This window comes from Salmo salar, chromosome 09, assembly GCF_965601325.2.
Source record: "Salmo salar chromosome 09, fSalSal1, whole genome shotgun sequence".
NCBI lineage: Eukaryota > Metazoa > Chordata > Actinopteri > Salmoniformes > Salmonidae > Salmo > Salmo salar.
Genome location: NC_138299.1, coordinates 50,815,466 through 50,843,425, shown reverse-complemented (window position 1 = coordinate 50,843,425; position 27,960 = coordinate 50,815,466). Strand labels below are relative to the sequence as shown.

The window sequence follows — 27,960 nt, the reverse complement described above, 5'->3', positions numbered from 1 at the left end:
GCCTCCTGGCTGTTGATTTTCATATGCTGTCAAATGATTTGTATGCTTTATACCACCGATATATGCCGTGTATTAAAACAGTGATTCTATTATTCAAGGCAGGACAGGACAACTTGATTTGTAGGTGAGGGCAGGAGTCTGCTCTTACAACCATGGCCAACAATGTGGAGGATGTCGAGAACAATATGGTGAGTTATTTACTGTGATTTATTTATTTTTATTTTTTTAATTATGAGAAATAATTCTCGTCTATTATGTGTTCTCTCTTGTAGCTTGTGGCCAACTTTGGTGGTGTTGTCATCTCGGGTTAACCCAGAACTAAAGTCTCACTTTAGTGGGTCAGCTGAAAGAGGCAAATGCGTTGCTTTTCCGCTTGTGTGGAACAGGGGCGGAAATCCCGGGGGGGACGGGGGGAACACGACCCCCCCCCCCATCCTGGGAAAAATATGATTGTCTCCCCCAATATATCACTGAAACATAACTATGTAATTTAAATAATATTAATAATACGCAATGAAAGCAATTGTGCTGATTATAGACACTTAATAGCGCGTTTTTAAGTTTCAAAAGATTGCGACCCCCCCCCCCCCCACCCTTTGCCTCACAATGGTTTGATCCACTGCCAGTTCCTTAGCTTGCTAGGTAACGTAGAGGTCATATCTACTGTCTGAAAGGCACTCAATGCATGTAACTGACGTGAGGTTAATCCAGTCAATCGCGCACACACACTAGCTGAATATGCAGAGCTAGCGCGCAAATATTAACTATTAAGCTAGCTAGTACCTATTCCATTTATGTGGCGTCGTCAAAGATGGAATCTTTGCTATCGTCAATTTATTCCAAGATCAGCATGCATGTAAGTTAGTGCTTCAAAGTCCCTGTGATAAGGTTAGCGATAAACTGAACAGAACTACACTCTCTTCTACCATTGTTTTAAATATATTTAATGGTCTCGTTGCAAAAGCTAAATTGTCGCAAGGGAACTTTTATTTATATATTTTATTTCACCTTTATTTAACCCGGGTAGCAAAGATTATAGCAAACACCACTGAATTGGTGCTCGCTAGCTTTGCAAATTCAGCTATTGTTAGAAGCCAGCCAATATGAAACAAACTATTAAAATTACAAAAGGTTGCAGCATATGTTGTGTAAATGGTGAACTCATACAGCTGTCAACTCTTGTCACTGCAATCCGTTTCACATTTGATAGCTACTTTTTAGATCGAAGCCCATATAGAATGATAGAAGATAAGATGATAGAAGCCCATCTCCTACTGTAAATAACCTACATACTGTGTGTGTGTAGCCAACCAGGTAGAAAAATGGCAGAAAAAAGATGGACATCAGAGTATTTTTCAGTACACCAAAACATAAAGTAAGAACCCTAGTAGCCTAATATCTCAGACTAGTTGATAAAATGTTCATAAGAAAGAAATGAAATTCTAATGGAAATGTTTCACAATGATGTCATTAGGCAGAGCAGGCAACAGATGGCAAACAGACAGCAGAGTTGGGGACAGATATGCAGGGACAGACTGGCAGAGACAGGGAGTCTCAGGTAAGTTTGTTGAGTCTTCGTTTGGCAACATTATGAAAGGTTCTCCATTTTTTTAACTTGTAAAATAGGAACATAATTGGAAAATGCCATGGATACCCCCACTCTCAACTTAAACTGGTGACTGAACTAAGATTTGTTAAAGGCAATGATATTGCTGTTGTGATTAGTTGTGTAGTTTTGGGTACCGGTACTTAGGAGTACGGCAAACACCTTATTTCTTTGGTTCCTCAATATACATTTACCATATTAAACGTAGGCTATGTGTTACAGCACTACTTTTGGTGTCCCCCTCAGGAATTTCTCTTTAGAAAATTTAATGTAATTGTCCCCTCCAAAGTTGATATCAGATTTTCGCCCCTGGTGTGGAAAGCAAGTTAGGGGGATATCTAATCAAAGGAAGATGGAATTAAAATGACAGAATTTAAAAGAATTTTAAAAGAATTTAAAATGAGAGAGGCTACAGCGACCTAAAGGCTGCTATTCAGACTAGAATATTAATGTTGTTATGTGTAACTAACTGTAGGACGGTGAGAAGCGCAGTAACGTTATGGCTAGCCTCAATTAGCCTAGTTAGCTAGCTTGCTTCTCTCATTTTGATGCAGTCAAGACGGGTACTATGTAATCAGATGGGATGATGAAATACTTAGCAAGAAGTTAGTCTAGCGTAAGAGAAGTGGTTGCGGTCTCCTTCCGTGCCTGCTCCATTGCTCTGAGCCTCCCGTGTCTTAAATCACACATTCACGCACACCGCACGGCCTCGTCTGCCTGTCTGTCCTCTGTGCCTGTCTGTCCTCTGTGCCTGTCTGTCCTCTGTGCCTGTCTGTCCTCTGTGCCCGTCTGTCCTCTGTACCTGTCTGTCCTCTGTACCTGTCTGTCCTCTGTGCCTGTCTGTGTGAGATGGCTACGGTTTAATAAAGTAGCAAAACAATTGGATTTTCTGCTACTTCCCTCACTTGAATCGGACCGATTTGTCTTTTCGGAATTGGTTACATTTTTTTTTTTATTCATGATTATTGGGTTCTGGGCTTTCCTGTGTCCTTTTCTGAATGGGAGGTATAACTCCCATCACCAAAGGTCCTCATCATTCAGATTTTTCAAATTAAATCATGAAGTGATTAGAGGGACAATAGAGCGCTGAGTTCCAGGCCATACGACGTGGCTCTGGATACACAAACGTGGTTGGCCTGAGAATCAGTCAATCCTTATCCCAGTCTGCTATCCCCACATGCTTCAAGAGGGCCACCATTGTTCCTGTTCCCAAGAAAGCTAAGGTAACTGAGCTAAATGACTACCGCCCTGTAGCACTCACTTCCGTCATCATGAAGTGCTTTGAGAGACTAGTCAAGGACCATATCACCTCCACCCTACCTGACACCCTAGACCCACTCCAATTTGCTTACCGACCCAATAGGTCCACAGACGATGCAATCGCCATCGCACTGCACACTGCCCTAACCCATCTGGACAAGAGGAATACCTATGTAAGAATGCTGTTCATCGACTACAGCTCAGCATTTAACACCATAGTACCCTCCAAACTCGTCATTAAGCTTGAGACCCGCCCTGTGCAGCTGGGTCCTGGACTTTCTGACAGGCCGCCCCCAGGTGGTGAGGGTAGGTAACAACATCTCCACCCCGCTGATCCTCAACACTGGGGCCCCACAAGTGTGCGTTCTCAGCCCTCTCCTGTACTCCCTGTTCACCCACGACTGCGTGGCCATGCACGCCTCCAACTCAATCATCAAGTTTGCAGACGACACAACAGTAGTAGGCTTGATTACCAACAACGACGAGACGGCCTACAGGGAGGAGGTGAGGGCCCTCGGAGTGTGGTGTCAGGAAAACAACCTCTCACTCAACGTCATCAAAACAAAGGAGATTATCGTGGACTTCAGGAAACAGCAGAGGGAGCAGCCCCCTATCTACATTGACGGGACAGTAGTGGAGAGGGTGGAGAGTTTTAAGTTCCTCGGCATACACCTCAAGGACAAACTGAAATGATCCACCCACACAGACAGCGTGGTGAAGAAGGTGCAGCAGCGCCTCTTCAACCTCAGGAGGCTGAAGATATTCTGCTTGTCCCCAAAAACACTCAAACTTTTACAGATGCACAAGAGCATCCTGTTGGGCTGTATCACCGTCTGGTACGGCAACTGCTCCGCCCATAACCGTAAGCCTCTCCAGAGGGTAGTGAGGTCTGCACAACGCATCACCGGGGGCAAACTACCTGCCCTCCAGGACACCTACACCACCCGATGTCACTGCCTGTTCACTCTGCTACCATCCAGAAGGCGAGGTCAGTACAGGTGCATCAAAGTGGGGACCGAGAGACTGATAAACAGCTTCTATCTCAAGGCCATCAGACTGTTAAACAGCCATCACTAACACAGAGAGGCTGCTGCCAACATACTGACTCAACTCAAGCCACTTTAATAATGGAAAAATTGATGTAAACAATTTATCACTAGCCACTTTATATTATATAATTTTTACATAACCTACATTATTTATCTCATATGTATATACTGTACTCTATACCATCTACTGCATCTTGCATCTTGCCATCTTGATGTAATTAAATGTATCTCTAGCCACTTTAAACAATGCCACTTTATATAATGTTTTCATAACCTACATTACTCATCTCATATGTATATACTGTACTCTATACCATCTACTGCATCTTGCCTATGCCGCACGGCCATCACTCATTCATATATTTTTATGTACATATTCGTATTCATTCCTTTACACTTGTGTGTGTGTGTATAAGGTAGTTGTTGTGAAATTGTTAGGTTAGATTACTTGTTAGATATTACTGCATGGTCGGAACTAGAAGCATCAAGCATTTCGCTACACTCGCATTAACACCTGCTAACCATGTGTATGTGACAAATACATTTGATTTGATTTGAAGTGTGACACAGTAATGTTGTTGTTATTACTGGAGTTACTGTCACCTCTGGTGACATCCTACCTCATAAATGGGAGGGTTTTGGTTGACTCAGTGAATGATGTGTAGCCTGGTCCCCTATGGTTTTCATTTTAGTTGGCAAGACGGCACAAACAGATCTGGGACCAGGCTAAATGATATCAGCCATGTGATGCTGTATGCTGACTGTCCCCACGGTTGTGAACAGAAACATTTACAGAAATATTGATCAATGTGCATTTCCCCTGTCCCCTGCCAAATATGTCACCCTCTGTTTTTCCTCCAGGCGACTGATGCTCCAGTGCCAACCCAGAACCAGCCCACCGAGCTGAGGGTACGGGCCAGAGGTGTGGGCAGGGCGGAGCAGAACGGACAGCCCCCCCGTCACAGCCCCCCCGCAACGCTCCCCCCAGGTGGTAGAGAGCGAGGAGGACGAGGATGAAGAGTTGACACTGAAGTACGGGGCCAAACACGTCATCATGCTGTTCGTCCCCGTCACTCTCTGCATGGTGGTCATTGTGGCAACCATCAAGTCCGTCAGCTTCTACACCCAGAACGACGGACAGAGGCTGTGAGTGCTGGCGACGTTATGACAACGTACTGGTGATGTTCTGGGTTAAGGAGATGGAGGAGAGGGAGGGAGAGGGAGAGGGAGGGAGAGGGAGAGAGGGAGAGAGAGAGAGAGGGAGAGAGAGGGAGAGATGTTGTAACCACGGCTACAGATTGAACGGGAGAGAGAGAGGGTTGTTGTAACCACGGCTACAGATTGAACGAGAGAGAGAGGGTTGTTGTAACCACGGCTACAGATTGAACGGGAGAGAGAGAGAGGGTTGTTGGAACCACGGCTACAGATTGAACGGGGGAGAGAGAGAGGGTTGTTGGAACCACGGCTACAGATTGAACGGGAGAGAGGGTTGTTGTAACCACGGCTACAGATGGTCTCAGGATTGCAGAATATAAAACAAGGAGTGACTTGTTTTTTGACTTTGGGTGAAGTTGATCAGCGAGAACCACTAGATGGTGATAAGATAACACATAATATGTTGATGGGTCATCATTACAGATCTAACTGGGCCACTGGCAGAACTATGTGGTTGACCTAATAACAAAAGGCCCATTTTGTTCAGTGTGTTTACCTGTAGGCTGTAGGTCAAACAGCAGAAACACAGACTAGATAATAATGCAAAGTAAAGGGACGGTTTGTATGGATTCAGAATAGGATACTCTGAGTATTTCTGATAGTTGTCTGATGTTGTAATAATGTTATCTATTGTGTTGTCTGGGATCATGATACAGTGCCTTCAGAAACTATTAATGCCCCTTTACTTATTCCACATTTAGTTTTTACATTTACGTCATTTAGCAGACGCTCTTATCCAGAGCGACTTACAAATTGGTGCATTCACCTTATGATATCCAGTGGAACAACCACTTTACAATGGTACATCTATATCTTTTTTGGGGGGGTTAGAAGGATTACTATATCCTATCCCAGGTATTCCTTAAAGAGGTGGGTTTTCAGGCAAATTTAGTTTTTACAGCTTGAATTCAAAATGTATTAAATACGAAAAAGAAAAAAAAAACTCACCCATCTAATAACCTATAATGACAAAGTGAAAAAACATGTTTTTCTCTTTTTTTTCTCTCTCTTCACATTTATTGAAAAAGAAATACAGAAATATATATTTCCTGTGCTTAGCTCCATTTAGTTTCTTTTTAAGTATTCCCACCCCTGAGTCAATACATGTTGGATTCACCATTGGCAGCGCCAGCGATTACAGTTGAGTCTTTCTGGGTAAGTCTCTAAGAGCTTTCCACACCTGGATTGTACAATATTTGCCCATTTTATTTATTATTTTCAACATTCTTCAAGCTCTGTCAAATTGGTTGTTGAACATTGCTAGACAGCCATTTTCAAGTTTTGCCATAGATTTTAAGTCAATGTGTTATGTTTGGGGCAAATCAAATCCAACTCTTTGTATTCAGGACAAAAAGTGAATTGCTTTGCCACATTTTTGGCAGTATTACTTTAATGCCTCGTTGCAAACAGGATGCATGTTTTGTGATATTTTTATTCTGTACAGACTTCTTTTCACTCTGTCATTTAGGTTAGAATTGTGGAGTAACTACAATGTTGTTAGTCCATCCTCAGTTTTCTCCTATCACAGACATTAAACTCTATAACTGTTTTAAAGTCACCATTGGCCTCATGGTGAAATCCCTGAGCGGTTTCCTTCCTCTCTGGCAACTGAGTTAGGAAGGACACCTGTATCTTTGTAGTGACTTGATGTTTTGATACACCATCCAAAGTGTAATTAATAACTTCACCATGCTCAAAGGGATATTCGATGTCTTTTTTTTAATTTTTTTTACCCTATCTACCAATAGGTGCCCTTCTTTGCAAGGCATTGGAAAACCTCCCTGGTCTTAGTGGTTGAATCTGTGTTTGAAATTCACTGCTCGACTGAGGGACCTTACAATTATCTGTATGTGTGGGGTACAGAGATGAGGTAGTCATTGAAACATGTTAAACACTAGGGATGCACCGGTATGTCATTTCTGGCCGATATCCAATATTTTCCTTGCCCCCAAAAACGATGTTGATGTTTGTTTGAAATTTTAGTGGCCGTTTTAAGCATTCTAGTACAGTTAAATAGTTAAAACACACACAAACACACACCCACATGGACGCAGCGGTCTAAGGCACTGCATCTCGATTCAGGCTGTATAACATCGGGCCATGATTAGGAGTCCCATACGGCGGTGCACAATTGGCCCAGCGTCGTCCGGGGTAGGCCCTCATTGTAAAAAAATATATATATATTTGTTCTTAACTGACTTGCCAAGTTAAATACAGGTTACACACCACACTGACCAAAAAGTTATTTTGTTGGTATTTACGTATGTCCCAGTAAAACATCATCAAAACCTATTTATTTCACTTACTTGCTGTGCTGTTTCGTTGTTCAGTCGTTTCATTCTCAACCAGGATTTCATCATACATGTCAAGCAGTGAAGTTTCAGCTCTGTCTGTCCGTGGCGCCTCTTCCTCGGTGCGCACTGTCACTGTTTCCATCCTGTGTCTGTAACATTTCACGTAAACCCTGTATCTTGTCAGCGTCGAAGTAGCGGTCCTTGTACCTAGCATCGAGCATGGTGGCGACACAGTAAAGAGGCTCAGAGAGAATACCACCGGCTCGCTTGTTCACAGCCTCTAGTAGAGTACTTTGGTAAGTTTTAACCCCACGGTCGGTGTGGGCAGTTTTGTCGAGTAGGCGTTTCAATGCCATGACAGAGGATATCACGTCCGTGGTTGATTAGCTTATTTCTCGAGTCAGTAGTTCGACTGGCGCTAGGAGTGTGTTCATGTTCTCAAATGCCATTTGAAATGGCAGCAGCGATATAAGAACCAGCACATTCTTGAGCAGGGAATACGGCTTTCCTCAGTATGAAATCCTCGTCGACCCACTGTGCTGTCAGACTCGGCATGCTCATGGGGCTGACATCGCCGGTCCAAATGTCAGTCGGGAAGCGAATAGCTATAGCAAGTAGCTCATGGATGTGTTTCAACAATACTATGTAACTCTGGTAGGGCAACGTGAAAAATAGCGCCTTGCTTGGTAGTGTGTACCGGGGCTCGAGGTGCTCGGCCAGTCGGCGAAAGCCAACATCATCCACGACAGAGAACGGTTGATTGTCAAAGGCAATGAATTCAATTATCTTGCTGTTTAATGGACTTCGCCTTTTGCGTTGTCTCGCTTACATTTTCTTACCTATTCAAATGACTGCTGGACTTGAACTTGTTTAGTTGTTGGAAGTATGTACCTCGTCTACCTACGTTATATAGCAACCTACGGTATATAGGTGTGGACCTCGTCTACCTACGTCATATAGGTGCGCGCCTCGTCTGCCTACGCCGTAGAGGTGCGCGCCTCGTCTGCCTACGCCGTAGAGGTGCGCGCCTCGTCTGCCTACGCCGTAGAGGTGCGCGCCTCGTCTGCCTACGCCGTAGAGGTGCGCGCCTCGTCTGCCTACGCCGTAGAGGTGCGCGCCTCGTCTGCCTAGGTATAAATTCAGGTTGTAACAAAACAAACATTTTGGGTTTGAATACTTTCTGAAGGCACTGTAGTTGTCTGACATATATTACGAATTGTCCAGGATCGTGATAGTTACCTGTATTGTCTAATGTCTCGTCTAGGATCTACACCCCGTTCCCAGAGGACACAGACACAATAGGGCAGCGAGCACTCAACTCAGTCCTCAACGCCGCCATCATGATCAGTGTCATCATAGTCATGACCATGGTGCTGGTGCTGCTATACAAGTACCGCTGCTACAGGGTAAGAGATGCTATTATACAAGTACCACTACTATACAAGTACCACTGCTACAGGGTAAGAGATGCCGCTATACAAGTACCGCTGCTACAGGGTAAGAGATGCTGCTATACAAGTACCGCTGCTACAGGGTAGGAGATCATACTATACAAGTACCCGCTGCTACAGGGTAAGAGAAGCTATTATACAAGTACCGCTGCTACAGGGTAAGAGATGCTATTATACAAGTACCGCTGCTACAGGGTAAGAGATGCTATTATACAAGTACCGCTGCTACAGGGTAAGAGATGCTATTATACAAGTACTGCTGCTACAGGGTAAGAGAAGCTATTATACAAGTACTGCTGCTATAGGGTAAGAGATGCTATTATACAAGTACCGCTGCTACAGGGTAAGAGATGCTGCTATACAAGTACCGCTGCTACAGGGTAAGAGATGCTGCTATACAAGTACCGCTGCTACAGGGTAAGAGATGCTGCTATACAAGTACCGCTGCTACAGGGTAAGAGATGCTGCTATACAAGTACCGCTGCTACAGGGTAATAGATGCTGCTATACAAGTACCGCTGCTACAGGGTAAGAGATGCCGCTAATGCCGTTACATTTTGAATGCTTAGCAGGACCGGAAAATGGTCTAATTCACGCACTTGTCAAGAGAACATCCCTGGTCATCGACTGCCTCTGATCTGGGGGACTCGCTAAACAGAGAACATCCCTGGTCATCCCTACTGCCTCTGGTCTGGAGGACTCACTAAACAGAGAACATCCCTGGTCGTCCCTACTGCCTCTGATCTGGAGAACTCACTAAACAGAGAACATCCCTGGTCATCTACTGCCTCTAAACTCACTAAACACAAATGCTTCGTTTGTAAATGATGTCTGAGTGTTGTACTGTGCCCCTTGCTATCCGTAAATTGAAAAAGCAAGAAAGTTGTGCCATCTGGTTTGCTTTAATATAAGGAATTTGAAATTATTCATACTTTCACTTTTACTTGAGTAATTTTCTATTAATATATCTTTACTTTTACTCAAGTATGAAAATTGGGTACTTTTTCCACCACTGCAATTGAGTGCAGGAAATGCAGAAATTATAAAAGTGCAGAAATTTGTTTTGGTTAATACTGTTCAATTCAATTTCAACTAATCAGAATGGAGAAAGACTCATTGAAATCACTTAGAATGTTTGTGTTGCCACCCTAGGATCACTCACTCCCCATAAAGCACCCTGGGATCACTCACTACTCATAAAGCACCCTGGGATCACTCACTACTCATAAAGCACCCTGGGATCACTCACTACTCATAAAGCACCCTGGGATCACTCACTACTCATAAAGCACCCTGGGATCACTCACTACTCATAAAGCAAATGTATAACTTTTTTATTATTCAAAAACTAAAAATACCGTCATACTGTCCAATTGTTTTTTAAATACAGTGATATAATATTTTGGCCGTATTGCCCAGCTCTAATACAAGTACCGCTGCTACAGGGTAAGATATATATATATATATATATATATATATTAGTGCTCTGACAATGCTATCTGGGTAATATTCAATGGGGCACAATATGTAAAACATTTTGCTACAGAAAACGAACATTTCACTTCTTGGATTCAGTCCGTTTTCTTCCGCTTTGTGCCTGTTGAACACAACACTGGTATCACTCATCTCAGTATGTTTCATCCCTCTCCATGTGTGTACAGATACAGTGACATGCTGAACATGTATGCAGCCAGTTTGACGTTATCTAAACATGACAATGTACCTCCTGTCTCTTATACAATACATGCATGTTTTGTTCAATCAAGTTCATATTTATATCAAAAACCAGCTTTTTACATTAGCATGTGACGTTCAGAACTAGCATTCCCACCGAACACTTCCGGTGAATTTACTAAATTACTCACGATAAACGTTCACAAAAAACATAATTATTTTAAGAATTATAGATACAGAACTCCTTTATGCAATCGCGGTGTCCGATTTTAAAATAGCTTTTCGGTGAAAGCACATTTTGCAATATTCTGAGTAGATCGCTCGCCATCACGGGCTAGCTATTTTGACACCCACCAAGTTTGGTACTCACCAAACTCAGATTTACTATAAGAAAAATTGGATTACCTTTGCTGTTCTTCGTCAGAATGCACTCCCAGGACTTCTACTTCAATAACAAATGTTGGTTTGGTTCCAAATAATCCATAGTTATATCCAAATAGCGGCGTTTTGTTGTGCGTTCAAGACACTATCCGAAGGGTGACGCGCCCGGCACGTTTCGTGACAAAAAAATTCAAAATATTCCATTACCGTACTTCGAAGCATGTCAAACGCTGTTTAAAATACATTTTTATGCGATTTTTCTCGTAAAAAAGCGATAAAATTCCGACCCGGAGTCGTTGTTTTCGTTCAAAGACTGAAAATGAAAACATGGAGTCATCTCGTGCACGCGCGCACCAGTCTCATTGTTCTCAGATCGACCACTTACCAAATGCGCTACTGTTTTTCAGCCATGGCCTGCAAAGTCATCATTCAACGTTCTGGCGCCTTCTGAGAGCCTATGGGAGCGTTAGAAAATGTCACGTTACAGCAGAGATCCCCTGTTTTGGATAGAGATGATCAAGAAGGGCAAGAAATGGTCAGAGGGCGCTTCCTGTTTGGAATCTTCTCAGGTTTTGGCCTGCCAAATGAGTTCTGTTATACTCACAGACACCATTCAAACAGTTTTAGAAACTTTGGAGTGTTTTCTATCCAAAGCTAATAATTATATGCATATTCTAGTTTCTGGGCAGGAGTAATAATCAGATTAAATCGGGTACGTTTTTTTATCCGGCCGTGAAAATACTGCCACCTATCCATAACAAGTTAAGTTCTATACCTCAGCTGAATCTGGTAATGAATGGTGTGGCTGTTGAACAAGTTGAGGAGACTAAATTACTTGGCATTACCTTAGATTGTAAACTGTCATGGTCAAAACCATATAGATTCAATGGTTGCAAAGATGGGGAGAGGTCTGTCCGTAATAATGAGATGCTCTGCTTTTTTGACACCACACTCCAAAAAGTAAGTTCTGCAGGCTCTATTTTTGTCTAATCTTGATTATTTCCCAGTTGTGTGGTCGAGTGCTCTAAGGAAAGACCAAGTTAAACTGCAACTGGCCCAGAACAGAGCGGCATATCTTGCTCTTCATTGTAATCAGAGGGCTGGTATAAATACTATGCATGCCAGTCTCTCTTGGCTAAGAGTTGAGGAGAGACTGACTGCATCACTTCTTTTTATAAGAAAAGTGTTAAATCCCAAATAGTTTGCATAGTCAATTTACACACAGCTCTAACACACACACTTATCCCATCAGACATGCCACCAGGGGTCTTTTCATAGTCCCCACATCCAGAACAAATTAAAGAAAACGCACAGTAGTATATAGAGCCCTTATTGCATGGAACTTCCTACCATCTCATCTCAAATAAACAGCAAACCTAGGTTTCAAAAAACAGATAAAGCAACACCTCGCAGCACAACACCTCTCCCCTATTTGACCTAGATAGTTTGTGTGTCTGCATTGATATGTAGGCTACATGTGCCTTTAAAAAAAATATATGTAGTTCTGTCCTTGAGCTGTTCTTGTCTAATAATGTTCTGGATTATGTTTCATGTTTTGTGTGGACCCCAGGAAGAGTAGCTGCTGCTTTTGCAACAGCTTATTGGCATCCTAATAAATGACCAAATATTGATCTCTGTGTCCCTACAGGTGATTCAAGGCTGGCTGTTCTTCTCCTTTCTCCTCCTCTTGTTCTTCTTCTCTTTCATCTACCTCAAGTGAGTCCAGTCTTTTTTATTTTCTCTCCTCAATCAAAGGTCTAGATCACGGTAATCAGTCGTAGAACACGGTATTCCGTCGTAGATCACGGTATTCCGTCGTAGATCACGGTATTCCGTCGTAGATCACGGTATTCCGTCGTAGATCACGGTATTCCGTCGTAGATCACGGTAATCCGTCGTAGATCACGGTATTCCGTCGTAGAACACGGTATTCCGTCGTCGATCACGGTATTCCGTCGTCGATCACGGTAATCCGTCGTCGATCACGGAAATCAGTTGATAAACTGTGTGAGTCTAGTACATATCCTGTTGTGTTGTACATTAACCATACCTGGTAACTTGTCACAAATGTTTGTCTAATAAACCCTAATTGACAAATCCCCCCCCCCCGGTCTGTCCTCCCAGAGAAGTGTTCAAGACGTACAACGTGGCGATGGACTGGATCACTCTGTCTGTGATCGTGTGGAACTTCGGGGATATAGGGATGATCTGTATCCACTGGAAGGGTCCTCTACGTCTGCAGCAGGCCTATCTCATCATGATCTCTGCTCTCATGGCTCTGGTCTTCATCAAGTACCTTCCCGAGTGGACCGCCTGGCTCATCCTGGCTGTTATATCTGTCTATGGTGAGTACCTTCCTGAGTGGACATCCTGGCTGTTATATCTGTCTATGGTGAGTACCTTCCTGAGTGGACATCCTGGCTGTTATATCTGTCTATGGTGAGTACCTTTCCTGAGTAGACCGCCTGGCTCATCCTGGCTGTTATATCTGTCTATGGTGAGTACCTTTCCTGAGTAGACCACCTGGCTCATCCTGGCTGTTATCTGTCTATGGTGAGTACCTTCCTGAGTGGAACGCCTGGCTCATCCTGGCTGCTATATCTGACTATGGTGAGTACCTTCCTGGGTGGACCGCCTGGCTCAACCTGGCTTTTAGATCTGTCTATGGTGAGTACCTTCCTGAGTGCACCGCCTGGCTCATCCTGTCTGTTATATCTGTCTATGGTGAGTACCTTTCCTGAGTGGACCGCCTGGCTGTTATATCTGTCTATGGTGAATACCTTTCCTGAGTGGACTGCCTGGCTCATCCTGGCTGCTATATCTGTCTATGGTCACATCCTTCCGGAGTGGACCGCCTAGCTCATCCTGGCTGCTATACCTGTCTATGGTGACATCCTTCCTGAGTGGACCGCCTGGCTCATCCTGGCTGTTATATCTGTCTATGGTGAGTACCTTCCTGAGTGGACATCCTGGCTGTTATATCTGTCTATGGTGAGTACCTTCCTGAGTGGACCGCCTGGCTCATCCTGGCCGTTATATCTGTCTATGGTGAGTAGCTTTCCTGAGTGGACCGCCTGGCTCATCCTGGCTGTTATATCTGTCTATGGTGAGTACCAGCCTGAGTGGACATCCTGGCCAACCTGGTCTGAGCATTTCCTATTATTCTGTATGTAAATCCGAGACACTACATTTGGTATGATATGTTACATTTCGTATGGTATTAATTTGTGGATGTCCATTACCAATGTTATGAATTACAGTTCGTATTATATGTTACGAATTTGCAAAACGTATGAAAGAGTTAGCTAGCATACTAATGTGTTAGGTCAGCGCCTAGCCACAGAAAACCATACAGCCATTTTCCAAAGAAGGAGAGGTGTCACAAAAGTCAGAAATAGTGTTAAAATTAATCACTAACCTTTGATCTTCACCGGATGACACTCCCAGGACTCCATGTTAGACAATAAATGTGTGTTTTGTTCGATAAAGTTAATCTTTATGTCCAAAAACCTCATTTGAAATTGGCACGTTATGTTAAAAAATGCATTGTCTCAAACAAACATCCGGTGAAATTGCAGAGAGCCGCATCAAATTACAGAAATACTCATCATAAACATTGATGAAAGATACAAGTGTTATACATAGGATTAAAGGATCTTGTTAATCCAGCCGCTGTGTCCGATTTCAAAAAGGCTTTACGGTGAAAGCACACCACCCAGGTGTCCATGTTAGACAATAAATGTTCGATAAAGTTCATCTTTGTCCAAATACCTCCTTTTTGTTTGCGCGTTTAGTCCAGTAATCCAAAAATGCACAAAGCGCGGGCACAAAGTCCAGATGAAAAGTCAAAAAAGTTCCATTAAAGTTAGTAGAAACATGTCAAACGATGTATATAATCAATCTTTAGGATGTTTTTAATCATAAACCAATAATATTCCAACCGGACAATTCCGTTGTCATTAGAAAGGAAAGAGAACGAGCGTCGCGCTCACGGCCACGCGCCAGACTAATGTCTTTCAGCTTGACCACTTGTTGAAAAAGCTCTTATTCGATCCCCTTTCACAATACAAGCCTGAAACAACTTCTAAAGACTGTTGACATCTACTGGAAGCCTTAGGAAGTGCAATCTGACCCCACAGACACAGGATATTGGATAGGCAATCACTTAAAAAAACAACTAACCTCAGATTTCCCACTTCCTGGTTGGAATTGTCTCGGGGTTTTGCCTGCCGTATGAGTTCTGTTATACTCGCAGACATAATTTTAACAGTTTTGGAAACTTTAGAGTGTTTTCTATCCATATCTACCGATTTATATGCATATCCTAGCTTCTGGGCCTGAGTAGCAGGCAGTTTAGTTTGGGCACGCTTTTCATCCAAAATTCAGAATGCTGCCTCCTATCCTAGTGAAGTTAATCAGCTTCTTGATATGCCACACCTGTCAGGTGGCTGGATTATCTTGGCAAACGGAGAAATGCTCACTAACAGGGATGTAAACAAATTTGTGTGCAACATTTGAGAGAAATAAGTGTTTTGTGCGTATGGAACATTTTCTGAGATATTTTATTTCAGCTCATGAAACATGGGACCAACACTTTACATGTTGCGTTTTAATTTTTTTGTTCAGTATTGATCAATCTCAACCATTTTATATTTTCCAGTGATGAAGACATGGATGTCTCATGGTATGGTGGGGGGTCAAAAGGAGTCAACTTTGAGCAGTTTTATCTCTCGAATGTCCAAAAAAGTCACTTTCTGAACCCTTCTACGATGGTCAAATATATATGGAAGGTTTCGTTCAAATCAAAAGGGGTGCTATCAAAAATCAATTTGAATTCAAATGGATGCAATCAAGGTTTGAAATCATTCTGTTTAGGTCAAATACTGTATCTGTTTGGGATTCTTGTGGTCAATCTGGTGTGTACAAATTATTAATCACTATGTTTTGGTCCCCCGACCATCCGCTCAAAGAAAGATCGGCCCACGGCTGAATGTAATTAGTGACCCCTGGTGAGGCCACAAAGGGTTTAAACTCAGAGGCCCTACAATGGAGAATTCTATTGGAAGAGAGGTAGTTTCTGGACTTCTTTGTTATCATCTAGTCACTTTGGTGAGGCTGCTCTCTGGCCATGAGGCTTTACCTAGGGAGACTATGTTTTGTCTCTGAAGACCTAGCTTGCTCCAGTGAGGACTTCGTCTCGTATTAGCTACTCTGTATTTGTGTAATTCTCAGACGGTTAAATGGAGACTTTGGGGATTTTGGCAATGAGGCCCTTTCTCTACTTCCCCAGAGTCCGATGAACTCGTGGATAACGTTTTTATGTCTGTGTGCAGTTTGATGGAAGCTGCTAACTAGCACTAGCGCAATTGCTAACTAGCTTTAGTATAATGACTGGAAGTCTATGGTATCTGCTAGCATGTTAGTAGATGCCATAGACTTCCAGTCATTGCGCAAAAGCTAAGTAGCATTGGCTTGCTAAACTACCTCTAACTTCCTTCATACTGGATGTAAAGACATAAAAATGCTATCCACAAGTATATCTGACTCTGGGGAAGTATCCCGTTAAAAGTTATAATGGTCTGTATGATATTGACAGGCTCAGAGATTAAATTAAGACATTTTTGTGGGAAGACAAGTGTTCCTGTGAGGGAGTGGTGGGTCTGAAAATGAAAAGATATGTAAAAACTCTGGGTAGGACAATGGGATTGGGGTGGTGGGTCTGACAAGTGACCCCCCCCAGCAACCCATCTGACTGGCCAACAAACAGGAAACACCCATGAGGTACAGGAAGTGGAGGTGAGAGCTAAGGTCAAGACAACCTTAGATAAAGACCACATTTTCTTCAGCAAGCTGTTCCCTTCCTGACAGACAGTGTATGTGAGTCCCAAATGGCACCCTATTCCCTATATAGTGCACTACTTTGGACTTGGGCTCTGGTCAAAAAGTAGTGCACTATGTAGGGAATAGGGTTAAATTCCGACGCAGACACTGTCTGAGAATAATGTCCAGGAGTGGTCAACTTGGCACAACAGTGTAGTTAGTGGTCATTGTAGTAGGTTTATTTAACCTGAGGAGTGGTCAGCATGTCGGCCAGCAGACCGAAGTACAGTAGTGGTCAGTTTCGGTTTATTGACTGTAACAGTGCCAGTGGTCAGCTTGCGGTAGCAGACCACAGATATTGTGAGATCTAAGAGCTAGTAACAAGAGGACCCCAGGGATAGTTGGTGTAGAGTTTAGAGTTTTCACCCCAGCTAGTCAGTCATTCTTTAACTCTGATTCCATTTTTTTACTAGGATTTTTACTTGGGTCTGTCTGTCAAAGAGCCCTGTGTTTTGGGTCCAACATAATTTCCCCTGAACAATGTTTGTCCTGATTTTAAAGCTCTGTTTTTATCCTTGCAATTGGTGTTGGTATATCGTTTTTCTCTCAGCCATTCTTTACCTCAGATTATAAACAGGGTGGTTCCAGCCGTGAATGCTGATTGGCTGACAACTGTGGTATATCAGACCGTTATACCATGGGAATGACAAAACATTTATTTATACTGCTCTAAATACGTTGGTAACCAGTTTATAATAGCAATAAGGCACCTCGGGGGTTTGTGATATATGGCCAATATACCACGGCTAAGGGCTGTATCCAGGCACACCGCGTTGTGTGTAAGAACAGCCCTAACACAGAACCCAAACCGGCTGCGCGCGTACATTTTTGTCCCCCAAACGCGATCATGACACGCAGGTTAAAATATCAAAACAAACTCTGAACCAATTACATGAATTTGGGGACAGGTCGAAAAGCATTAAATCAAATCAATTCAAATGAAATGTATTTATATAGCCCTTCTTACATCAGCTGATATCTCAAAGTGCTGTACAGAAACCCAGCCTAAAACCCCAAACAGCAAGCAATGCAGGTGTAGAAGCACGGTGGCTAGGAAAAACTCCCTAGAAAGGCCAGAACCTAGGAAGAAACCTAGAGAGGAACCAGGCTATGAGGGGTGGTCAGTCCTCTTCTGGCTGTGCCGGGTGGAGATTATAACAGAACATGGCCTAGATTTTCAAATGTTCATAGGTGACCAACAGAGTCAAATAATAATAATCACAGTGGTTGTTCGAGGGTGCAACAGGTCAGCACCTCAAGAGTAAATGTCAGTTGGCTTTTCATAGCCGATCATTGAGAGTATCTCTACCGCTCCTGCTGTCTCTAGAGAGTTGAAAACAGCAGGTCTGGGACAGGTAGCACGTCCGGTGAACAGGTCAGTGTTCCATAGCCGCAGGCAGAACAGTTGAAACTGGAGCAGCAGCACGGCCAGGTGGACTGGGGACAGCAAGGAGTCATCATGTCAGGTAGTCCTGAGGCATGGTCCTAGGGCTCAGGTCCTCCGAGAGAGAGAAAGAGAGAGTTAGAGAGAGCATACTTAAATTCACACAGGACACTGGATAAGACAGGAGAAATACTCCAGATATAACAGACTGACCCTAGCCCCCCGACACAAACTACTGCAGCATAAATACTGGAGGCTGAGACAGGAGTGGTCAGGAGACACTGTGGCCCCATCCGACGATACCCCCGGACAGGGCCAAACAGGAAGGATATAACCCCACCCACTTTGCCAAAGCACAGCCTCCACACCACTAGAGGGATATCTTCAACCACCAACTTACCATCCTGAGACAAGGCCGAGTATAGCCCACAAAGATCTCCGCCACGGCACAACCCAAGGGGGGGCGCAAACTCAGACAGGAAGACCACGTCAGTGACTCAACCCACTCAAGTGACGCACCCCTCCTAGGGACGGCATGGAAGAACACCAGTAAGCCAGTGACTCAGCCCCTGTAATAGGGTTAGAGGCAGAGAATCCCAGTGGAGAGAGGGGAACCGGCCAGGCAGAGACAGCAAGGGCGGTTCGTTGCTCCAGAGGCTTTCCGTTCACCTTCACGCTCCTGGGCCAGACTACACTCAATCATAGGACCCACTGAAGAGATGAGTCTTCAGTAAAGACTTAAAGGTTGAGACCGAGTCTGCATCTCTCACATGGGTAGGCAGACCATTCCATAGAAATGGAGCTCTATAGGAGAAGGCCCTGCCTCCAGCTGTTTGCGTAGAAATTCTAGGGACAATTAGGAGGCCTGCGTCTTGTGACCGTAGCGTACGTGTAGGTATGTACGGCAGGACCAAATCGAAAGGATAGGTAGGAGCAAGCCCATGTAATGCTTTGTAGGTTAGCAGTAAAACCTTGAAATCAGCCCTTGCCTTAACAGGAAGCCAGTGTAGAGAGGCTAGCACTGGAGTAATATGATCACATTTTTTGGTTCTAGTCAGGATTCTAGCAGCCGTATTTAGCACTAACTGAAGTTTATTTAGTGCTTTATCCGGGTAGCCGGAAAGCAGAGGATTGCAGTAGTCCAACCTAGAAATAACAAAAGCATGGATACATTTTTCTGCATCATTTGTGGACAGAAAGTTTCTGATTTTTGCAGTGTTACGTAGATGGAAGAAAGCTGCCCTTGAAACAGTCTTGATATGTTCTTCAAAAGAGAGATCAGGGTCCAGAGTAACGCCGAGGTCGAGGTTAAACATTTATGGATAGTTAGCTTGCGCTTGCTAGCTAATTTGTCCTATTTAGCTAGCTTGTTGTTGCTAGCTTATTTGTCCTGGGATATAAACATTGAGTTGTTATTTTACCTGAAATGCACAAGGTCCTCTACTCCGACAATTAATCCACACATAAAACGGTCAACCGAATTGTTTCTAGTCATCTCTCCTCCTTCCAGGCTTTTTCATCTTTGAACTTATATGGTGATTGGCATCTACACTTTCATAGTATTACCACAACAACCGGCGAAACAGTTCGTCTTTCAATCACCCACATGGGTATAACCAATGAGATGGCACGTGGGTACCAGCTTCTATAAACCAATACGCAGACGAGCAGTGTGGGTGCAATAATTGAATAACATAAATTTCAAAATGTATTTTGCAACGCTCGCGCACGGTCAGCCTGTTAGCCGTGGTATATTGGCGATATACCACACCCCCTCGTGCCTTATTGCTTAATTATACCATGGCATTGTAGATACTCTTTTCTGATAGGCTTGAAGGGCGTTCTAGAGCATGGATTATTTTCTCTATAGCGCACGGTATATTTGCATGGTAGAATTAAATGGCTGTTGTTCATTTTTACATGTTTTGTTGGAGCTGCTTTTGAAAGCAAAAGTCAAATTGAAAACAGTGTTGGTATTGTTGAATTCGATTCTTATAATAGCAAACTAGGACCGATGGTTTGGTTATCTAAGCTAGCAAGTCTGTTTGGTTACCACGGCAACTACTGTAGCTATCTAATAAACTCGCTAGCTACTTCGGTGGATGTTGAACACATTTCTACCGGCATATTAACACATTAAACTATAGCCACGGTATAAAAGGGAGAATCAACTCGGGGCTTTATGTGTTCTCTGGAAAATAATGCAACTCCGTGGAAGGTCAGTTCCACTCCGCTAGCGCTTCAAAACACACCTTCCACGTTGTTCATTATTCTCCGCTAGCGCGTCAAGGGAACACACCTTCCACGTCGTTCATTAATTTCAATAGAACGCTTAGCCCCTCGTTGATTATCCATTACTTACATCGTTCTACTTGTTCTCTCAAAGAGCCCTCTGTTCTGGCTCCAACACTATTCTATCCTGACTCAAAGTTCTGGGTCATATTCATTAGGCACCAAATGGAAGAAAACGCACTGAAAACAGGGAGTGGCTACCTGAGCTTGTCCAATAAACGCTTGTTCTTATTTTCTGTTGCAAATCGTTTTTCTACGATGTGCTCTAATGAATACGACCCCTGTTTCTCCCTCCATAGATCTGCTCTGATGAATACGACCCCTGTTTCTCCCTCCATAGATCTACTAGCGGTGCTGTGATGAATACGACCCCTGTTTCTCCCTCCATAGATCTGCTCTGATGAATACGAACCTGTTTCTCCCTCCATAGATCTGCTCTGATGAATACGAACCTATTTCTCCCTCCATAGATCTGCTCTGATGAATACGAACCTATTTCTCCCTCCATAGATCTGCTCTGATGAATACGAACCTATTTCTCCCTCCATAGATCTGCTCTGATGAATACGAACCTGTTTCTCCCTCCATAGATCTGCTCTGATGAATACGAACCTGTTTCTCCCTCCATAGATCTGCTCTGATGAATACGAACCTGTTTCTCCCTCCATAGATCTGCTCTGATGAATACGAACCTGTTTCTCCCTCCATAGATCTGCTCTGATGAATACGAACCTATTTCTCCCTCCATAGATCTGCTCTGATGAATACGAACCTGTTTCTCCCTCCATAGATCTGCTCTGATGAATACGAACCTGTTTCTCCCTCCATAGATCTGCTCTGATGAATACGAACCTGTTTCTCCCTCCATAGATCTGTTTGCAGTGCTCTGATGAATACGACCCTGTTTCTCCCTCCCAGCGGTGCTGTGATGAATACGACCCCTGTTTCTCCCTCCATAGATCTGCTAGCAGTGCTCTGCCCGAAAGGTCCTCTACGTATCTTAGTGGAGACAGCTCAGGAGAGGAACGAACCCATCTTCCCAGCTCTCATCTACTCCTGTAAGACACACGTCACATCACACCTTTATTTAATGGTACTTTGCATGCTATTGATGACCCTCTTGCTTTGCTTTACAGTTGTCTATCACTGCTGTTTCTACTTTATACTATACGAGACAAGGCAGTGAATCTGGTGTACAGATGATATCTTGAGGATGTATGACAGTTTGCCTTTATCAGCGTCTGCCACAGTCTTCCAGCTCAACTTCTACCACCTCAAATCCCCATAGCTGCCTAGCTAATGCATCTACCTCTCTCTCTCCCCAGCGACCATGGTGTGGCTGGTCAACATGGCAGACACTGGCCTCGGACACAGACCACTGACCAGGAAGAACTCAACAGAAGCACCCGTCGCTCGGCCTGATAGTTAAGGTGACTCTTCTTCACCTGTGGGAGACTCTCGTCCTGATAGTCAAGGTGACTCTTCTTCACCTGTAGGAGAGTCTCGGCCTGATAGTCAGTCAGTGTGACTCTTCTTCACCTGTAGGAGAGTCTCGTCCTGATAGTCAGTCAGTGTGACACTTCTTCACCTGTAGGAGAGTCTCGTCCTGATAGTCAGTCAGGGTGACTCTTCTTCACCTGGGGGGGGGGGGGGTCTCGGCCTGATAGTCAGTCAGGGTGACTCTAATTCACCTGTAGGAGAGTCTCGGCCTGATAGTCAGTCAGGGTGACTCTTCTTCACCTGTAGGAGAGTCTCGTCCTGAATAGTCAGTCAGGGTGACTCTTCTTCACCTGTAGGAGAGTCTCGTCCTGATAGTCAGTCAGGGTGACTCTTCTTCACCTGTAGGAGAGTCTCGGCCTGATAGTCAGTCAGGGTGACTCTTCTTCACCTGTGGGAGAGTCTCGGCCTGATAGTCAGTCAGGGTGACTTTTCTTCACCTGTAGGAGAGTCTCGGCCTGATAGTCAGTCAGGGTGACTCTAATTCACCTGTAGGAGAGTCTCGGCCTGATAGTCAGTCAGGGTGACTCTTCTTCACCTGTAGGAGAGTCTCGGCCTGATAGTCAGTCAGGGTGACTTTTCTTCACCTGTAGGAGAGTCTCGGCCTGATAGTCAGTCAGGGTGACTCTTCTTCACCTGTAGGAGAGTCTCGGCCTGATAGTCAGTCAGGGTGACTCTTCTTCACCTGTAGGAGAGTCTCGGCCTGATAGTCAGTCAGGGTGACTCTTCTTCACCTGTAGGAGAGTCTCGGCCTGATAGTCAGTCAGGGTGACTCTTCTTCACCTGTAGGAGAGTCTCGGCCTGATAGTCAGTCAGGGTGACTCTTCTTCACCTGTAGGAGAGTCTCGGCCTGATAGTCAGTCAGGGTGACTCTTCTTCACCTGTAGGAGAGTCTCGGCCTGATAGTCAGTCAGGGTGACTCTTCTTCACCTGTAGGAGAGTCTCGGCCTGATAGTCAGTCAGGGTGACTCTTCTTCACCTGTGGGAGAGTCTCGGCCTGATAGTCAGTCAGGGTGACTCTTCTTCACCTGTAGGAGAGTCTCGTCCTGATAGTCAGTCAGGGTGACTTTTCTTCACCTGTAGGAGAGTCTCGGCCTGATAGTCAGTCAGGGTGACTCTTCTTCACCTGTGGGAGAGTCTCGGCCTGATAGTCAGTCAGGGTGACTCTTCTTCACCTGTGGGAGAGTCTCGTCCTGATAGTCAGTCAGGATGACTCTTCTTCACCTGGGGGGGGGGGTCTCGGCCTGATAGTCGGTCAGGATGACTCTTCTTCACCTGGGGGGGGGGGGTCTCGGCCTGATAGTCAAGGTGACTCTTCTTCACCTGTCCACTAAAACTTTCTCTTTTAAATAGTATGTTGATTTAGCTTTAGAAAGTGGGCTCTGAACTGTCAACTTTCAAAATCTCAATGAGTTGTGCTCATGAGCAAGATACTTAAAAACCTTCCTTTGTCTTCTCCACGGTTTTATTTAAATGCCTCTCCATCACCCCATGGCCCGGGGCCCAGACTCCCTCAGCCACTTCCAGTGTATTATAGTTGATTCATCTCTACCCCCTTGTCCCTGCAGCCCCGTTAGCCCTGGCCCAATGGCACCCCAAAAACATGACTATTTTTATGGCTTTTTATCTCCAGTGTTTAAAACAATAATAATATCTGACTTCTTCTCTCCACTGCAGCAGCCCCCCCGTCTCTGGCCCTGGGCCCAGACCCCCCGTCTCTGGCCCTGGGCCCAGCCCCCCTGAGGATGACGGAGAATTCACCCCTAACTGGATGGGGAATCAGGAGCAGCTGGGGCCCCTCCAGTCCACGGACGAGACCCGACGGCAGATCCAACAGCGCCCCTCTGACAGACCACCCATAATGGACGATGATGACGAGGAGAGTGAGTACGGAACGGTGACATTACGGAACGGTGACATTACGGAACGGTGACATTACGGAACGGTGACAGGACAGTAATATTACAGAACGGTAAACGGTAACAGAACGGTAAACAGTAACAGAACGGTAAACAGTAACAGAACAGAAACGTTACATTACAGGACATTAGCAGTACAGAACAGTACGTTACAGAAGCAGTACATAACAGTTACAGTAGCGGAACGGAAGTAGTTCAGAACGGTAACGTTACCTAGCAGAACAGAACAGTTACGTTACAGAACAGTAATGTTGCAGAACTGTAATATAACATTACAGAACAGAACAGAAGCCGTACAGAACAGTTACAGAACAGAAGCGGAACAGAACAGTAACGTTGCAGAGCAGGAGCAGAACAGGAGCAGAACAGGAGCGTTACGGAGCAGAACAGGAGCGTTACGGAGCAGAACAGGAGCGTTACGGAGCAGAACAGGAGCGTTACGGAGCAGAACAGGAGCGTTACGGAGCAGAACAGGAGCGTTACGGAGCAGAACAGGAGCGTTACGGAGCAGAACAGGAGCGTTACGGAGCAGAACAGGAGCGGTACGGAGCAGAACAGGATCAGAACAGGAACGTTACGGAGCAGAACAGGATCAGAACAGGAACGTTACGGAGCAGAACAGGAGCAGAACAGGAACGTTACGGAGCAGAACAGGAGCAGAACCGGAATGTTACGGAGCAGAACCGGAATGTTACGGAGCAGAACCGGAATGTTACGGAGCAGAACCGGAATGTTACGGAGCAGAACCGGAATGTTACGGAGCAGAACCGGAACGTTACGGAGCAGAACCGGAACGTTACGGAGCAGAACAGAAACACTTTCTTTGGGGCATAGTAGTGTAGAATGTTTTATTAGAATAGGCATTGAAGCTTGCTAAATGTAAACATACCGCTCTATACCGCAGACACCACTCTATACCGCAGACACCGCTCTATACCTGCAAAAAATGTGGCAAAGCAAGTAACTTTTTGTCCTGAATACAAAGTGTTGTATTTGGGGCAAATTCAATACAACACATTACTGAGTACCACTCCATATTTTCAAGCATACTGGTGACTGCATCATGTTATGGGTATGTTTGTAATCGTTAAGGACTGGGGAGTTTTTCAGGATAAAAGAGAAATGGCATGGAACTAAGCAAAGGCAAAATCCTAGAGGAAAACCTGGTTCAAGAAGACCGTGAATATTCCTGTATGGCCGAGTTATAGCTTTGACTTAAATCGGCTTGAATATCAATGGCAAGACTTAAATGGTTGTCTAGCAATGATCAACAACCAATTTGACAGAGTTTGAAGAAATTTGTAAAGCATAATGGGCAAATGTTGCACAATCCAGGTGTGAAAAGCTCTTAAAGAGACTTACCCAGAAACACTCACAGCTGTAATCGCTGCCAAAGGTGATTCTAACATGTATTGACTGGTGTGAATACTTATGTAAATTTGAGGTTTTCTGTATTTCATTTTCAAAAATGTCTTAACATGTTTTCACTGTCATTATGTGGGTATTGTGTGTTGATGGGGTGAGAGGAAAAATATATTTTTAATCTATTTTGAATTCAGGTTGTAACACATCAAAATGTGGAATATGTAGTCAATGAGTATGAATACTTTCTGAAAGCTCTGCATGTCCGTGGTGTTGTCCTGTGACTATGTTACAATGTTGTAGTATCACACAAACAGCCAGAGGTTCTGCCTGCAGAAAATTTGAATCTGTCAACATGACGGATAGAATTGGGAGGGAAAAAATGTAATCTTTTTTTTTTTTTGTATGGTGAAACTGGGTCTAGGAGACTTCATCTTCTACAGAGTATGTTGTTGAGGATAGAGTTGGGGTTACAGGGTTACAGGGTTAGGGTCAGTGTGTTATAACATGGTTCTGATTCCCAGGGGGAGTGAAGCTGGGTCTAGGAGACTTCATCTTCTACAGCATGCTGGTGGGGAAGGCCTCGGCTGCAGCTAGTGGAGACTGGAACACTACTCTGGCTTGCTTCGTAGCCATACTCATTGTGAGTATACAACTACTCATTACCACAGTAACACACCTCTCTTTCTCTCTCTTTCTTTCTCTAAAAACAGTTTTTAACTCACTACTTTGTTGAAGCACCTTTTGGCAGCGACTGCAGCCTCGAGTCTTCTTGGGTATGACGCTACAAGCTTGGCACACCTGTATTTGGGGAGTTTCTCCCATTCTTCTCTGCAGATCATCTCAAGCTCTGTCAGGTTGGATGGGGAGCGTCGCTGCACAGCTATTTTCAGGTCTCTCCAGAGATGTTAGATCAGGTTCAAGTCTGGGCTCTGGCTGGGCCACTCAAGGACATTCAGAGACTTGTCCCAAAGCCACTCATGCGTTTTCTTGGCTGTGTGCTTAGGGTCGTTGTCCTGATGGAAGGTGAACCTTCGCCCCAGTCTGAGGTCCTGAGCGCTCTGGAGCAGGTTTTCTTCAAGGATCTCTCTGTACTTTGCTCAGTTCATCTTTCCCTCGATCCTGACTAGTCTCCCAGTCCCTGCCGCTGAAAAACATCCCCACAGCATGATGCTGCCACCACCATGCTTCACCGTAGGGATGGTGCCAGGTTTCCTCCAGACGTGACGCTTGGCATTCAGGCCAAAAAGTTCAATCTTGGTTTCATCAGACCCAGAAAATCTTGTTTCTCATGGTCTGAGAGTCCTTTAGGTGCCTTTTGGCAAACTCCAAGCGGGCTGTCATGTGCCTTTTACTGAGTGGCTTTCGTCTGGCCACTCTACCATAAAGGCCTGATTGGTGGAGTGCTGCAGAGAGGAAATCCAGAGCTCTGTCAGAGTGACCATCGGGTCCTTGGTCACCTCCCTGACCAAGACTCTTCTCCCCTGATTGTTCAGTTTGGCCGGGCATCCGTCATACAAACAAATAGCTGTATGGAAGCTCCTCATAGCTATGTATTATTTATCTGTCTCAAGCTCACTAGTCATTCACTATAGTCTGTTTTTCTCTCTGCCTTTTTACTTTTGTCTGACTAATCTGTTCTTCTCTCTCTCTCCTCTCTCCACAGGGCCTGTGTTTGACTCTTCTTCTCCTGGCTGTATTTAAGAAGGCCCTCCCTATCTCAATATTCTTTGGCTTGGTGTTCTACTTCGCATCAGACCACTGTGTCAGACCCTTTATGGACCAGCTGGCTCTGCACCAGTTCTACATTTAGCAGGACCCCCCCCCCCCCCCCCCCACAGAAGAGTGGGTTTGGAGGAAGGGGAGGGGGGGGTCCCCCAGTCCCCACGGCAACTCTTGTTGTGGTTCAAGCGCTTAACAATGATGGCTTTAGATTGGTTCATACTGTCCTCGTTTTAAAAAGTGATGGATATGCCTCCCTCTTCCGAAAGCTGCTTGTTTTCACCACAGACAGTCCTCTAAAGTTATAGGGAGGTCACGGTGTACAGGTGTGCGTACCACCACCACAGAGCTGTACTAAAATATAAACGCAACAATTTCAACGATTTTACTGAGTTACAGTTCATATGAGGACAATCAGTCAACTGAAATGAATCCACTAGACCCTAATCTATGGATTTCACATTTGGGCAAGGGCGCAGCCGACCCACATGACAGCCAGGCCCACCCACTGGGGCGCAGCCGACCCACTTGACAGCCAGGCCCAGCCAATCAGAATGAGTTTTTTCCCCCCACAAAAGAGCAGTAGGTCCTGTGGAGGTCCTGGGTTGATGTGGTCTGCGGTCGTGAGACCGGTTGGACATACTGCCAAATTTTCTAATGGCGGAGAGATGAATATTAAATTCTCTGACAACAGCTCTGATGAACACTCCTGCAGTCAGCATGCCAATTGCACGCTTTCTCAAAACTTGAGATGTCTGTGGGATTGTGTTGTGTGGCACATTTTAGAGTGGCCTTTTATTGTCCCCAGCACAAGGTGCACCTGTGTAATGATCATGCTGTTTAATCAGTTCTTGATATGCCACACCTGTCAGGTGGATGGATTATCTTGGCCAAAGGAGAAATGCTCACTAACAGGGATGTAAAACAAATGTGTGCACAACATTGGAGAGAAATAAACTATTTTGTTCATATGG

General features: G+C 44.6%; 1 protein-coding gene across 1 annotated transcript; it reads left to right on the top strand.

Annotated features, from left to right (window-relative positions):
* Positions 1–152: 152 nt before the first annotated feature.
* Positions 153–27,960, top strand: psen1 (presenilin 1). The gene is made up of 12 exons (XM_082955501.1): positions 153–188; positions 273–306; positions 4,824–5,061; positions 8,689–8,830; positions 12,579–12,646; positions 13,055–13,275; positions 21,446–21,544; positions 21,812–21,847; positions 21,983–22,004; positions 23,664–23,866; positions 25,789–25,907; positions 26,931–27,960. Exons 1-12 carry the CDS (start codon positions 153–155, stop codon positions 27,075–27,077), a joined length of 1,365 nt encoding a protein of 454 aa, XP_082811627.1. The 3' UTR covers positions 27,078–27,960.